The sequence below is a fragment of the Pleurodeles waltl genome, chromosome 4_2 (genome assembly GCF_031143425.1).
Source record: "Pleurodeles waltl isolate 20211129_DDA chromosome 4_2, aPleWal1.hap1.20221129, whole genome shotgun sequence".
Lineage (NCBI taxonomy): Eukaryota > Metazoa > Chordata > Amphibia > Caudata > Salamandridae > Pleurodeles > Pleurodeles waltl.
Window position 1 is genome coordinate 670,928,065 of NC_090443.1, and position 16,956 is coordinate 670,945,020.

Below are 16,956 nucleotides of genomic sequence, written 5' to 3' on the forward strand. Positions count from 1 at the left end.
GCAATGATCTACCCTCCTTTTTTGGTGGAGCCAATATAATCCACATGGTAAAAGGTACTGCATGATGGTCCGACCACAGGAGTGGCACAGTATGAGCAGTAACAAGACTCTTTAAATTTGAAAAGATCGGATCAGGGAGGTGACCTGCAATGAGAGATGGGGTGGAGATAATAAGTGTCAGGTTCAGGGCTCTCAGGTCATCGATCAATATCTGAGCAAAACTACAGCGGCTGTCCTCGAAGTGAATGTTTAAGTCTCCTAGGAGAGTAAAATTAGCAGATTTAAGAATAAGGGGGGCTGGTAGATCAGGCAACACAGTGCACCAGTTCCCCACATACCCAGGTGGACGGTTTAATAAAGTGCTTTATATGGTGAAGTTAGATGGAAGTTATATAGAAAAAGAGACTGCTTCGCAGGCTGAAACAGCCAATTCCCGAATTTTACATTTATATGTATTTCTAAACATGATAGCAATACTCCCTCCTGATTTGTTGGATCTATCCTTCTTCAAGATGGAGTAGCTATAGGGAAGGACCGCTACAACATCCAGTAAATAAGAACTGTGAAGCCAAGTTTTGGTAAGGAACATGGCGTGTGGGGTATGGTTCACCACAAAATCATGAAAATATTGCTGATGTCTGGGTAGAGTGTGCACATTAAGGCTGTAAAAGCGGAATTTCCAATTAGGCCAAGAAAGTGGTGATGGGGATTTGATGCTCCCAGGCAGGACTACAGAGGAACATGAGGAAAAATGCACCTGGATAGCTTGAGGCAGCAGTGTGAAATTGCAAAAGGTGCAAGTTAGTAAATTCTTGGATGAGTCAAGCAAGGCTCTACAGGGTTCAGGTCAAGAGTGCCAGGAAGCTCTCGGTTGTTTAGTTGAGAAAGTCCTTGTATTTGGGGAAAAAAGGGGCAGAGTACCGGTCCCTTGGTCCCGTTCAGGGATGGACAGGCACAGATGGGCTTGCCTTTGGCCCTCCTAAAGTAGAAGAGAGGGGAGAATGATTAGCACACTAACCAGGCCGTCTCTCGCAACCCCAAGAGACAGTAAAAGTTGTGAGCGTGGCCACTTCATCACTTGTGCCTCGCTCGAAGTACTCCAAAAATAAAGTCAGCAACAGAAAAAAGTCCTTGGGTTTCCCCCTGATGAGAATTAGCAGCACAATAGTCAACATACTAAAAACAATATGAAAAGGCCCCATGTTTCCCAAAAGGATTTTCAGCAGCAGACAAAGTAAAAACAGCCCAATGTAAAATCAAGTTAAAAATCACTTAATTAAATGAGGAAGAAGTAGTGGTGCCCGCAAGCCACCCTACTTACCCTACCACTATGACTTTTGTTTTTAGGTTGATACTAAAGAGCACTGATTTTCACCACAGCTGCTCTATATTGTCAAAAAGCACTATCGAAGCCAGTAGGTCAAAAAAGAAAGACCTATTGGCTTTGCAGGAGGGAAGGCCAATGCAGACAGTGAGAATGAGGTGGGGGCAGGACACCCTGTTCTGTACGGCTCCCCCATTACTCCTCTCTACCGATGCGCTTCTCTTTAGAGCAGGACAAGACAATTTGAAGGGCCACACCTAACACATCATTTGGTAACAGTGATTAAAGGGAATGTGCTCATCTCCGGTCTACTTGACATCATCCAGTGAAAAAAACACTCTTTTATTCACTTCTACCCATCTATAATGCCATATATTTTCTACAGCAGAAGGATCAATGTAGTGAGCTCATTCTATATTGCCCTTAAAGCTTTGTCAGTTGTTTACTATGTGAGTAGAGCATGAAACCTTGCAGATGTCACACTGCTGTAGTACAAGCTGTGCAATTCCTGAATGTAAAACCTTCTGTACTGTAGCTCTTTGGTGTTTCAAGACGGTGCTGAAATAAAGTAAAAAGGACCTATGAACATAGAAGGAGGGAGAAACTGACTCTGCAATTGAGGCTTTGTAATGAAAACTTTGGTTTTCAATAATATAAGAATAAAACTTTGGTGTTATCTGTAAAGTGTAACTGTAGCTTTCAGAGGACTGTGGAGTTTGGATACTGCTACAGCATTGAGGGTGGTGATTCGTGCTGTCTTCCAGGATCCATGTTCTCCTAGTTTGTTGTATTCATAATACAATATTTAAAAATTATGGCCTGATTTAGAGTTTGACGTAGGAGGTTACTCTGTCACAAACATGACGGACATCCCATCTGCCAAAATAAAATTCCATTATAGCCTATAGAACTTGTAATACAGCAGACTGGATACCCTCCACCACACTCTAAATCAGGCCCTTAGTCTTGTGGTGGAATTTCTCATAATCTCAGGATACAGTGTCCCCTATTCCCATTTCGCAGTCCGAGGGCATTGGTAACATGCATTATGTGGCTGCAGCTGGATGCTTGCTATTGCTTCATTTTAATATTAGTCTTTTACATACAGCACGATTCAATTTACATTTGTGTGTGTGGTGGTAGAATCGGTGGCCTGAGACAAAGTTTCAATGGGTTACTTTTACCATCTTTAGGGCAGGGAGCTAATTGGCTCGTCGTGTCTAATCGTGTTCATTCCTAAAAGCCTGTCTCAAATTTCACAGGTACAAAGCGTTGTTACCTTTCAACCAATTAAAGATGCACTGAGACAAACGCAGTATTCAAAAACTTAGCCGTTTTCTTAACTTTCTCAACCTACCTGCCACAGGCTGTGTGGATGCTAAAAGCTTATTGTCAACTGCCGCACTGATGTCGCAGAAAATCTCTTCTTCGTCTCTGTCTGCATCAAACTGTGGAAAAGTAAAATATGTAGTCACCAATTTGCATACTACCTAGGTTATGCAGTGATCGACAGAAAATATATTGTTTGGAAGCAGCTGCATCTATTAAAAATTACTATATGAGGAAATAAAGTCAAAGAACGCGGAAGAGTTTAACTAATTTTAATCGAAAAACATGACCAGATGTTCATAAACTGCATTTTCAATCATTTTCTATTATATGATGTTCTGGGAATTGGGAGTCTTCATTATTATAAATGAAGTCTGCATTACAAGCGTGTATGAAATGGGAAAATAGATGTTTGGATCGCTTTCTTGAAATGTTCTGCGATGCTGATTTACATCGTGGGTACAAATAAGGTACGAGTCTGGTATTTCGACGCCATCTATGCCAAATTCTAGCGTTCGAAAGCACTTGAAAAATAATTTGTGAAAACAGTCGTTAGATTGGATATTGCTGCTTCAGAAACATATGTAGTAGGGCCGAATAAGGGCCCCTCCTCCTTCCCTGGCCGCCCTCCAACTTCCCCCGACCCATGGCATAAAAACTGCTCTCTTCTTCCCACTCATTACTGCCAAATTGCCATTTAGGATCCAGAACCGGAGGCTTTGTACGTTTACCTAATTCATACATATAAGTGGCTTCTTTCCCTCAGAATGTCTCTCCATCACGTCATAGTGCTTATTCAACCCATTATAGCACCTATCTCTTGCACTTGAAACAAGGATTTCTGTGTGTGGCCGAAAGGTGGTGTGGTGGTACTTAGGACATCTGGCACTGTTTTTTTATTTCAGGTTTGTAAACAAGTGCCTACCTATAATGAGTGGAAGTTGGTATCTTAATGTGAGTGTTTAGGGATTGCAGCCATTTGTGTATACGTAGAGTGGTGATGGGAAAAGCATAGGCAGTGCATACAAATGAGCTTCCGTGGCCTGTCGTTATGGGGGAGGGGTCATGTCCCTCCACCTTTTTCCTGAAAAGAAGAGAGTGTGTCTGGCTGAGAAAAGGTCAGCCTGAGAGACACTCTTCTTGTATGGGTAAGAAAGCCTGGAACTAAATGCACAGGATCCTGGCTACCTGAGCTGAACTTTGCTGGGATGAGTATGTCACTACTCCTGTATGCATCATCTCTTCAGCCTGGCAAGGTTCCTTGAGGCCCTCTACATCATCATGAGGGGGAGTGTTACTGATAGCCTCAGACCTAGGTGCTTCAGTTTTAAGCCTTGAAGTGTCCAGGGCTGAGTATATAACACTGACACCTCATCATTGAGTTGGGTGGGGTCAGCAACTCTCACTAACCCTCACCAACCCACTCTGTGATGACATAGGGTCTGCTGCCTCCTCTCATTGGCTGACCTACGATCAGTCAGGCAGCAGTACCATCCATCCTGGGACCTCTGAGGCTTTCCTCCACAAGATCTGCAGCAGATAAGTATATATTTCTTTCAGTGTTTGGTGCATGCGTGTGTGTATGTATAAATATTTCAAAGTGAGAGTTGTGAATTTGTGTGTGAAGTCATTGAGGTGAGTGTGTATGTGTGGGTGTGAGGCCCACCTCCCTGCTAAAATTACTGACTGTCACTGCCGAAAAGAAAGGACAATAGAAATGTGTGGTGGTTCTAGTCCTAAACGTAGGCTGTTGGGTGAAGGGGTTAGCACTGGCACTCATTTTTGGTGACAGACTTATTTTTTATTATCAGACTCTCACCCAAAGGGAAGAAAGAGAAAGACAGATAAAGAAGAAAATGAGGAGCACTAAAAAAAGGAAAACAGTGAGAAAAGGAGAAAGCAGGTATAGATCATTGTCTACAAGAATAAGATATAGACAGACAGGAAGTGTATGCTGGTTTGAAGAAAGATGTATTACGATATGACAGCCTTGGTGTTTATCAGCGCTGGCATTCAATAGTGTAGCTTTTTCAAGGGAATCTTTGTGCCCCTGCAGTGGACAGTGGATCCCCATCCTATGTCTGGGAAATGTGTAAAAAAGTGGGATCCATACCACCCCACCTTGAGCAACCTATGTGAGGAGGGATCTCCATAAACTTCACTGGACTTTTGAAATACCAAAGCATCATGTTTGATCAGCAGCATGCTGTGTAATCAAAAGTCTAGTGTTGCCTACATTAGAGTTATAATACTGCATTGCCACTGGGATGAGAGCCATGATTGGCAGGAGGCCACACCTGTAAGTGGCAAAGACATCCACCTGTTAGTTATCGGCCTAGAGCTGCACCTGCCATCCAAGTACCCTATCTGCATCTAGTCTACTTGGGCCATTATTGCTGAAGACAAATGCTGCTGTGTGAGCCATCCCTTAGATTTCTCCCAGCCATCAAGTTCTGAGTGACGCCATTGCTCTGCAGCATGAGAGCCACTGCAGCTGGTACAGGACTATTGGAGACGGTCTTTCTGCAGGATTTTCTCTAACAATTCTGATATGCAAAGTTCTTAAGAACAACAAGAAGAGCCTGTGAGTAATCCCTGTAATTCCATCGTGGCCTTACCTAGTTTGGTTCTGTGACACATTGTCACCTTTTCAGAAGGATGATGCCTGCCCCCTAGAGCAGGCACCTCTTATTCATGGAGGAAGAGCGTCACACCCCTCCCTATCATCACTCATCTGAAGTATGTGTTTCAACAAACATGTAAGCCTCTAAATAGAATTTAGAGGTGCTGGCATCTTCCATGACATCTTCCAGCACAACCCAGTATAAAAGAATATTACTGAGGTTTTACCACTAAGTACTAGTAAAGCGCATAATTCTGCTTACTTGCTCAGTGGATGAGACAATGTCTCCTGGCTGAGACAAGGGTGCAAATGGTCTTCAACAAGACCCACCTTCCGTCCCAAGGGGTTTTCTCTAACAGACCAAAGCAATCTTTCCCTGTGGTCAATAAAACCATTCAAGAGGAATCTTTTGGACCTATTGTTGTCGTTCCCTTTGGTACAGCATCCTATTGCCCCTTGGTAAGTGAAAATTGTCCAAGCAAGGCTAATGTGCCACTGGCTTCCTGTAACAACGAACCACTTTAGGGGGAGACAGCGATCTTAGTGGCCATTATATAGGCTAGGTGCAATAGCCAATTGCAAACGCTTTGAGCCTCAGAATATTTTGCAGTGTTTCATAGGGGGAGTTGTTCTCCAGACCCACCCTTCCATCACACCATGATTTCTTTCAGAATCTCATCTAAAAGAAGAGACTGATCACCAGAGATGTTTTCCACATCCCTATGTCTCCTGACCTAAGAAGATCTTGCAAAATAATCAAACATATCTTGTGCTTCTATTGAGACCAATACAGAGATCTGCATTCATCAGATCAGCTTAAGGCAGCCATTCCCAGAAGGATAACATCATTCATCACTCGATCACCCACTGTTACACTCTTCTTGTAGTCCAACCTCCATCTTATGCGAGGGAAAATTTGCACTAGGGCTAACGAGCTCTTGGTGATGTTCTGTAGGCAGAAACTTGTCAAAGATATATACTAGGTAGTTGAGTCCATTCTGCTGATAACCTGCACTTCCGACTCCTTCCAGGATTGGTTCAGTGATGCATGCTGCATGGCTTTTATTATATGTTTAGATAATATTACATACAACACAGGCCTGTTAACATGGTCATCACCTAGGGTGTCTGATTCAAACTTTCTCTACCATTTTCCATTCTCATTTGCTGTGAAAAAACACTTTAAGAATGGAAAAGAGCCCTGAAGTCGGAGTAAGACGTTAGAATGCTCTGTTCCCATTCTCACCAAAACCTGATGGGGATTTCCATACCTCAACAATGTTAAAGAGCTTAAAAACGAATTGTTTACTTCTTGTCTTCAATAGGAACACGTGTCTATTTTCTATTTGCGATATGTATACTCTCGTTTCTTTCATGAAAATCCTGACAATGTTAATAAGCTAATAAATCAAATCATATTTTTTCTTTTTAGGTACATAGCCAGGTCCATGCCTTTCTGTAACAAAATCTGAGGACTCAGTGGAGTTCAGGCAAAATGTAACATTTTTTTTTTTTTTTTTTGTAAACACTATATATTATATTAAGATTTGAAAGTTAATTTTACATTTCTATAAGCATTTTTCCTTGGGGACTTTTTAAAAAAAATAGGAGGCAAATGGTGTATTTAGAACACACTGGCCCAAGTTGGTACCTTCCCAAGCCTGGCGATCTAATAACGATGGCTAAAAGCGGTTGGGAAAAAAATACATATTTAATTATCGTCTCAGGGGTCTCTCAAACATATAATACTTGCAGTGTAGGAATTACATTTCTTCATGTAAGTATGGATTGCAGTTAGTTTAGTGCAATGAAAGACTATGGAGGGCTGGTGAGTACTAGAGAGTGCCAAACTTCAGTTTTCGAATACCACAACAGCATCATGTTTTCAGAATAAACACTAAGGGGCAGATTTAAGGAAAGTGGTGCTTCACTCAGCGCAGCGCCACTTTCCTTGCTCCCCCTAGTGGCCCCACCACTATAATGTGTGCGCCATATTTAAAATACAGCACACCATGGCGCAGGGTAGGGGGCAATAGTGTATTTTTTTTTTACGCTGTAGATGTACTCTGCAGGAGTAGTGCCAAAATGTTGGCGCTACGCCTTCAGAGTACATAGGGGCCCATTATAAATAATGGTATGCCCCTTTTTAACGCCTGCTCAGAGCAGGCATTAAAAGTGCCGAAAAAAATTGCGCAAGGAATCTTTAAGTTTTCCTTGCTCTATTTTTTTAGCCCCCCTAATGGGTGAACGCCCCCTTGCATATATTATGCCTGGCACAGGCATACCGTGATGCAAGAGTTTACAAAGTGGCGCAATACATGCATTGCGCCACTTTGTAAAAATGGCGTGGGGAAAATGCCCCTTTAGCGCTGCCTTAGCGTAAAAAAAAGTGATGCCATGGTGGCGATAGGGTGGGGTTAAGGGCTCTTAAATATGCCCGCAACTATGTAAACAATTACTATTTTTTAAATGCATTGCGCACCGAAATCCTGGAAATACATTTGCCCATCTTCAAATCCCCTCGTTAGAGCTTTTCTAGAAGATGAACTGTTGTGCGACATCATTAAAAGTATTCCACTGTGTGTTTCCAATTAAACTATTACACAAGTGCTCACTCCAGCTCATTTTTCATGCAATACTCCTCTCTTTAGGTTTTCCCAGAGCACTAACTCTTGCAAATCTTCTCCCCAAAAGTACTACATTAATGAACCTCGGGAGTTTCTGCTGTTTGTCTAGGATTTGTTCCCTGGGTGCCCAGAGCCATCATCCTTTTTATTCCCTGTCTAGTATCATTATGCTTTTTTTCTCAGCGCGCCATGCTCGTTTTTTCAGTTTTGCTAAATTACCAGCACCTCTTTGAAGAATGTTCTTACATTTTCTTTTATCTTATGTAATGAGCATATTTTGCAGAGCGGCTGACAGCTCTTGGGCGGCACGATCCATTATTCATAGTCACATAGCTTGCACACAGAAATAAAGCTTTGTTTTGCACAAGCAGTGAAAGCATCCGTTCACTGCATATTTACACAGTGTCGAGACCATGCTCAAAATGCATTAAATGCCATTAGGTGGTATCTCATGTTTTATTTACTCACGCATACCTTATAATTCATGATGTGATGAGTAAAAAAGCTAAGCGTTTGGTTTCAACATCTTATTACTGTAATGGCGTCAAGATTCGTAAGCCAGCCTCTCTCCTATCAAAGACTGCAGTGTATTTCTAGGGCAAGGGTTCAAGAAGCCACCTTATCGCAATGGTTGGCATTCATGACACATTGTTAAAATGCTCCTGTAGCTTTTTATTACACATGGAAGTCTGAAGCCTCTGTATAAACCATGACTCTAATTTTCGTAGTACAGCCTAGTTGTGACATCCTAGGCAACTGGTCTGGTTTAAAAGCAAATGGCGAGCTACCAACTTCACAAAGTAAACATAATTTAATGGTGGATGTAAGTGCTGTGTGAGAAAGTGGATTACTAATCGAAGTTGATGGCAGTCCTCTTCAAGCAATATTGGCACAATTCCTTTCTAGGTCGAGTTAGGTTTTGGTACCTAAACTTGAGCTCAACCCTTGGTAGATGTAGCACAGTGCAGGCAGTGGCCACTTACAACAGTAAGTGCAAAGCACTTAGCAAAACTAAAACAATTACTAAGAAGAAAAAACAACATAATAAAAATTCCACTAAAATTTATAAAAATAGTACAATTTTTAATCCCCAAAATAGACACAAAATAAAAAAAATCTGATATAGGGCACTGGAGATATGATTTGTCAAGGCTGTAGATGTTTCTAGCAGCAGAAAGTGCAAATCTTCAACCATGGGTATCTGGTCACGCTAGATTGGGTCAAAGTCAAAAGTTAGGGCCGACAGCGATGGAGTGTGGGTCGGACACAGGGACCAGGTTTGTCCCGCTGAAAAGTTTACCTTCTGAATTAGGGCCTCATTTATATATTGGAAGTATGTATACTCCTTCCCAACGTTGACGGTATATACATATTGCCATCATGAAGTTTGTCTGCCTGCTTTGGTTTGGCTACAGCAGTGACTACTCGGTCACCACCATTACTACACCTCTCCCACGGTCTGATGGAGTAAGGGCCGTTAGAGAAATGCCTACATTTCTGCCCACCCAATAAGGATGGCGGACATGTGGATATTTTTTTACTGTCTGTCACTGGCATGCAAACCCCGGTGGTGTGGGAAAATAAAATCAAATAATGCCCCCACCGCCATGGTTGATGACCCCCATGGGGAGGGGAGCATTACATTTTTATTTTCATAAACAAAATCTTGTTTTGGGATTTTCTTTTTGACAATTAAAAAAATACTGTTTGGTGCAGGGTTGTGTTATGCAGATTGTTCCAGCATATCCACAGTGACCCAGAATAGTTTTCAGCAAGAAGGGTCACAGCAGGACTTCAGGATACTGTGTGTCATGCAGTAGGTCAAACTTGGGCTCCTTCTTTATAGCTGTACAAACGTAATGAGCTTCTAGAAAGGAGCAGAAATAAACCTCAGCAGCAGCCCTTTCCAACATGGTTGTCTGTCCAGTGGAGGATATCTAGGTTTCCTAATCCAAGATGTTACAGAGACTTTTCCAGTGATATAAGCTCAAATTTCAAGCTTAACTAAAGAAGGAAGATTTTGGAAAAAAGGGAAAATGGTGGTTGATGCTACAGAAACCGCACATCCGTAGTTATGTTAAAAGGCTAGTTGGTCCAAAGTAACAATATTAGGGTGCTATGTCCGGTATGGCACCCAACCACCCAGGTGTCCACTGCACTGATCATAACAGAGTTATGAGCTGTGCTGGAAAACTTGTTAAACAAAATACCAGAGCACTCCAAAAAATAGTCAATAAAGTAGCAAAGTCCATACAGAAATGTTTCTTCTTCTTCCAATGAATATTCTTTATTTCTGGTGAGTACAACAATGCACAAAACAGCCAACACGTGTTTCGTCCAAAGGACTTTTAGAGTATATAATGTAGATACAATAAATAACATTAGAGTATAAAATTCAAGAGGTACATTAAAAAATTTACAAATAATATGGTGAAGGTATGGGGAAAAAAATCAGATCAAAAGGTGGTGGGAAAATAGAAAAGGGAAAGAGCAAGCAAGTAAATCCAATAAGTGTATGGGAAGACCCATCATGCAGAGAGAATCATCTCTATGACGGAGAGAAATACCCATATGTGCCACCAGCGGAATATAGATCTCCATGCTAGAGAAGTTACCCAAAAAAAGGCAAAAAAAACAGACACCGTAATTCAGTGCACACAGAAACAATAATGCTGATAAAATACAGCACTACCCGATAGTTGACGTATTTTCCATGCGTGAAAAGTGAAAGCTAACAAGAATGATAGTAAATCAAGATGAAACAACATACCAAAGTATAATGCATGAGGATGAAATCGTACGTGAAAAGACTGAGATGTCAAAGTCCAACAAAGAAAGTGGCGTTTCACAAGTAGAATGGGGCAGCAAATCACTGTAACGTGGTTTCTCAGGAAAAGTCTCAGGGAGAGGATCATGATGGAATATATAAGGCCATGATAAGTCCAAAAGAAGCTAAGAAATATGTAAAAGTACTCATTAGTTTTTTCAAAATTGGTGGCCAAAACTTAGGTAATGAACATATGGGTAAAAAAAAAAAAAATGAAATAAAAATATCTAGTCCAAAAAATAATAGAGTAAATACGGAGCTACAGCACATTTAACTAAAGAGAAAATAATACTAACAGCCTTGATGATAATAAAATATCGATAAGTATGAGGTACTATTGGCCCAAAACAAACACAATAATATTAAAAAGTAGAGAACAGGCTAAATAAGCCTATGGCATTCAAGAAAAATGCTCATAATGCAGTTAATCTGAAAAGAAAACAACAAGTGACGCCCTGTAGTTAACCTTGAACAACATGTAGACAGCAGACTTAATAATGAAAGGTGGCCAGGCAGTAAGCAGCTTCTAATTAGTTAGTTGTGAGACCACAGCGGAGCTACGAGTAAAACCTAGTCCATCTGTGTGGTCCGATATTAAGATCGGCGTGTGTCTCGTAAAAGAGCACACGCCGAGTAGCGAAACGCGATAGCCACGAGAACAAAATAATGAAAAATAGCCAATCAATCATGGTATTTATAGAGCGCGCTACTCACCCGTGAGGGTCTCAAGGCGCTAGGGGGGGGGTTACTGCTGCTCGAAGGAGCCAGGTCTTGAGATGCTTCCGGAAGGCGAGGTGATCCTTGGTAGTACTGAGGTGGGTAGGAAGGGAATTCCACGTCTTGGCTGCCAGGTAGGAGAAGGATTTCCCTCCAGCGTTGGTTCGGCGGATGGGAGGGTCGGTGGCAAGAGTGAGGCAGGTAGAGCGAAGATGACAGGTAGGCGTGTAGAAGGTGAGACGACTGTTGAGGTATTCGGGGCCCTTGTGTGTAGGGCTTTGTGTGCATGGGTGAGGAGCCTGAAGGTGATCCTTTTGTTGACGGGTAGCGAGTGCAGGTGCTTCAGGTGGGTGGAGATGTGGCTGTGGCGGGGTACATTGAGGATGAGGCGTGCAGAGGCGTTTTGTATGCGCTGAAGACGTTTCTGAAGTTTTGCGGTGGTTCCAGCGTATAGGGTGTTTCCGTAGTCCAGGCGACTTGTGACGAGGGCGTGGGTTACAGTTTTTCTGGTGTCGGCGGGGATCCAGCGGAATATCTTACAGAGCATGCGAAGTGTGTGGAAGCAAGAGGACGAGACAGCGTTGACTTGCTTGGTCATGGTGAGAAGGTGATCCAGGATGAATCCGAGGTTGCGTGCGTGGTCTGAAGGGGTTGGTGCGGTGCCCAGGGCCGTGGGCCACCAGGAGTCGTCCCAGGCGGACGGGGAGTTTCCGAGGATGAGGACTTCCGTCTTGTCTGAGTTCAGTTTCAGGCGACTGAGCTTCATCCATTCTGCGACGTCTTTCATTCCATCCTGCAGGTTGGCTTTGGCGGTGGCTGGGTCTTTAGTGAGGGAGAGTATCAGCTGGGTGTCGTCGGCGTAGGAGATGATGTTGATGTTGTGTTTGCGAGCGATGTCGGCGAGGGGGCTCATGCAGACATTGAAGAGAGTAGGGCTGAGCGAGGAGCCTTGTGGGACGCCGCAGATGATCTCGGTGGGTTCAGAGTGGAAGGGCGGGAGGTAGACTCTTTGGGATCGGTCCGAGAGAAAAGAGATGATCCAGTCCAGGGCCTGTCCTTGGATGCAGGTGGAGCGGAGGTGGGTTATTAGGGTGCGGTGGCAGACGGTGTCGAAGGCAGCCGAGAGGTAGAGGAGGATGAGGGCGGTTGTTTCTCCGTTGTCTAGTAGTGTTCGGATGTCGTCGGTGACTGCGATGAGGGTGGTTTCTGTGCTGTGGTTGGCCCTAAAGCCGGACTGGGAGGGGTCGAGCAGGTTATTGTCTTCATGGAAGTTGGTCAGTTGCTTGTTGACTGCCTTCTCGATGACCTTGGCCGGGAAGGGGAGGAGTGAGATGGGACGGATGTTCTTCAGGTCGTTGGGGTCCGCCGTAGGTTTCTTTAGGAGAGCGTTGACTTCTGCGTTTTTCCAGCTCTCGGGGAAGGTGGCAGATGCAAACGAGCTGTTGATGATGCTCTGGAGATAGGGGGCGATGCTGGCGTCGGCTTTGTTGAAGACGTAATGTGGGCACGGGTCCGAGGGGGCACCGGAGTGGATGGTGTTCATGGTTGTTCGAGTCTCTTCGGCGCTCATGGGTGTCCAGGTGTTGAGGGTGATGGTTGGGGCTACGAGTTCCGTGGTGGTCGGTGGGATCTGTGGTCCGAAGCTGTTGTGCAGGTCGGTGATCTTTCGATGGAAGAAGGTAGCGAGGGAGTTGCAGAGTTCTTGAGAGGGCGTGATGGAGTTGGAGCTGGCGTTGGGATTGGAGAGCTCTTTGACAATGTTGAAGAGTTCTTTTGGTGGAGCGGATCAGCTGGTGGTGTTCGCAGGTGGCGGTTTTGAGGGCTGACATATTTTCTGCGGTGTGTTCTTTGCGCCAGGTTTTTTTTAGGGTAAGGCAGGTTTTCTTGGATTCTTTGAGGGTGTCTGTGAACCAAGGAGGTTTCCTGATGTTGGTCTGTCTTGGGAGGCGTCTGGGGGGGGCGAGGTTGTCAGCGCAGTTGGTGATCCATTGTGTGAGTTTGAGGGCTGCGTTGTTGGCGTTGGAGGTGATGGCAGGTCGGTTATGGTTGAGAGTGGAGAGTAGCTGTTCTGTGGAGATTTTGTTCCAGGGTCTGCGGTGATAGGTTGTGTGCGAAGGTGTTGGGTCTTGCGTCTGAAGGTGAAGTGGACACATCTGTGGTCAGTCCAGTGAATCTCGGAGGAGTGGCTGAAGGATACGTGGTTGCTGGCGGAGAAGATGGGGTCGAGCGTGTGTCCGGCGATGTGGGTGGGGGTGTTCACCAGTTGCTTGAGTCCGAGGTTGTTCTTCTCCAGGTGGAAGTTCAGGTCTCCGAGGAGGATGTAGTCAGGTGAGGCTAGGGTGTGCGGGGAGATGAAATCTGTGATGGATTCCCTGAATGGGGCGCGTGGGTCGGGGGGCCTGTAGACCAGGGTTCCTCTGAGGGTGGTCCTGGGGTCGGTGTGGATCTGGAAGTGCATATGTTCTCCTGCGAGGGGGTTGTCTTCGGTGGAGGTAGTGACGTTGATGGAGCTCTTGTGGATGATGGCGATTCCTCCTCCGGTTTGGTTGGCGCAGTCTTTCCTGGTGATCTTGTATCCGTCAGGGATGGCTAGGGCGATGTCGGGGGCCGATGAGGCGTTCATCCAGGTCTCAGTGATGAAGGCGACGTCTGGTGCGGTAGAGTCCAGGAGGTCCCATAGTTGACGTGCTTGTGGACGGAGCGTGCGTTGATGAGGATGCACTTGAGGTGGTTGTTGGAGCGTGGGTTGGTGGACGGATTGCAGTCGCGGTGGAAGGAATGCTTGCATGTGTGACAGGCGAAGGGTCCATTGGTGCGTTTCGGGCTTGCTTGGTAGCAGGTGGTAGTTCGTCCGGGGTTGAGTGCGTGGAGGGAGGCAGCGTCGTAGCTGAGCTGGAGGTTTTGGGAATGCTGGGGGCCTTTGGCGTGCCAGCAGCGCGGCCGCGCAGTGGCCGCCATAAGAGGAGAGGGGGGGAAGGAGGGGTCAGCTGGGGGCGGAAGGGAGGACGATGAATGAGAGCAGGGGGGGCGGGGCAGCACAGGTGGCAGCGGCAGGAAAACGGGAAGCGGAAAGCGGGGAGGCGGGAAAAGTGAAAAAGTGAAAAGTGCAAAAGTAAAAAGTGAAAAAGGGAGAAACAGAACAAAATCACTGGAGAAAAGGCGAGGATGGCAAGACAGATAGAAAAATCAGAGGAGGAGAAAGCTCAATGGAAGAGAGAAAAGGACGAGATACACAGGAGGAGAAAGCTTACTGGAAGAGAGAAAAGGACGAGATACACAGGAGGAGAGAGCGCAAGGCAGAGTGTAGAGGGAGAAATCACAGGAGGGGAGCCAAGTGGCGAGGAGAGAGAGAAGGGAAGGACAGGAGAAGCGCAAAGGAGCACCTACGACTTACCAGAGGTGGCAAGGGCCTGGGCAGGTGGAGCTGCAGCGGCGGGGAAGCGACCTACCCGAGGGCCAGGCAAATGGGCAACTTTTAATTGATTAAATATGCACGAACAAAGGGGCTACGAGCTTACCGCAGCGAAGAAACGTCGGTCCGAGTACTCCGACGTTCAAGCACCGTGTAACTCGGGAGTAGGCAATTGAAACCATTTTAAAGTGAAATGCATAGAAATAAACAGAGGACAAAAGTAAGGATCAGGAGCTGCATAGCACCAACAACCGAGCGCCATATTGGAAGGAAAATGGTGAGACTATCAGAGTATGATGTGAAACAAAACAAGTTGCTAAGAAAAAAAGGGAGAGAAAAGGAATGGGTACAAATATATTATTACTAAGAGGCACAATTAAAAAAAAAAATACTAAGAAGATAAATGACAAAAGAAGGCCATTCTAGTAAACATCGTTTCTTATATCATAAATTCTAGTGCAATAAGAATGTAAATAGGATTCGATGAGTGACAATTGTTAGAGAGGGTTATTCATAGGCCATAGATTTTTTTAAAATCACAAACATTTAACCATACACCTAATACAGAACATAAAAATACCTTCTTCACCTTTGTGTTCTTTATGCAATTCTCTCTGTATTTTTATGTCCTGTATTAGGGCATATGGTTAAATTTTTGTGAATTTTTTAAATCTATGGCCTATGAATAACCATCTCTAACAATTGTGTGTGGTTCAGCGGGCCTAAGGGGATCCCTGTAGCCACTCCACACTCCATTGTCGTAGGCCTCAATTTTCATGAGGATGAAATCGTACGTGAAAGGACTGAGATGTCAAAGCCAACGAAGAAAGTGGCGTTTCACAAGTAGAAAAAAAAATATCTAGTCCAAAAAATAATAGAGTAAATACTGAGCCACAGCACATTTAACTAAAGGGAAAATAATACTAACAGGCCTTGATGATAATAAAATATCGATAAGTATGAGGTACTATTGGCCCAAAACAAACACAATAATATTAAAAAGTATAGACCAGGCTAAATAAGCCTATGGCAATTTTTTTATTTTGTCCCAGTCCAGTGTGACCAGATAACCCTGATTGGCGCTTTTTGCTTCTAACCGTTTTTCTACAGTTTATTCTTTGAGCACTCAAGTTCTACTTATTGGATTTTTGTCATTTTGGTCTTGCTTTATTTATTAGGTTAAACTCCAGTTTTCTAATTAGGTGTGGTATATTTTTGTTTGGTGATTTCATTGTTTACCTGTTTGGAGAGTTGCACAAACACTTAGCACATTGCCTCTTAAGTTAAGCCTGACAGCTCTGTGTCAAGCTATCACGGGGTGAGCTGAGGTTAATTCTGGTTGTTTGGTGACTTACTCAGACTAGGACTGCGGTTCAGGGTTGGACAGAGTGCATACCTCTGCCAACCAGAAACCCACTTTCTGACGGCGTCCAATCATGCTCCACAGACTGCCACATTTTTTTAAGTGCTAGTGAAATGTACTGTGAACAAATGGGGTGCTATAGCACTTAGACCACAAATGCACAAGCGGGCAGTGCTCCATCATGCTTGTAATAAGCTGCCCACTCCCACCTCCTTCAGAAAACCACAAAAGCTCACAAATATGGAGGTGTAAGGAATGCGTTGAATATGGCACTTGTGGTGCACAGATCCAAGAGAAGACAATGTTATGTTTCACTCTCGACAACTTCCAATATACACCCTTCTCCAAAATCCCCGATGGTCCCCCAATGTAATAGTTTAACTGAGGCCTGCAAAATCAGTTCAATATACCACGTGTGGCACTGAAATATAGAAGCATACTGATTGAAATCAGATGAATCGAAATGTTGAAAAACAACAGAGTCTCTCCTCAAGTTATTTGTGTAGTACTTTGACACCTTAGTTCATCACAAAACGATCTGTGTAGCATTTTATCGATTTGGTTCATTACAAAATGCCATGTGTAGCACTTCAACGGTTTGGTTAGTCATAAAATGATATTTCTACAGGATCGGATTGGCCTATATGGCAATCAGGTAGAGTCTGAAGGGTTGGTCTGAAAGGTCAGTCTGTGTCATTTTTCTGGCGGTTTCTGGGCCTGTTTTATGGTCGTCT

General features: G+C 44.2%; 1 protein-coding gene across 1 annotated transcript in view; it reads right to left on the reverse strand.

Annotated features, from left to right (window-relative positions):
• Positions 1-16,956, reverse strand: part of AK5 (adenylate kinase 5) — a 2,252,667-nt gene that overhangs the window by 930,782 nt on the left and 1,304,929 nt on the right. The window contains exon 7 of the mRNA XM_069232252.1: positions 2,682-2,772. Coding sequence (XP_069088353.1) covers positions 2,682-2,772 — 91 coding nt within the window. The remainder of the gene's footprint in view (positions 1-2,681; positions 2,773-16,956) is intronic.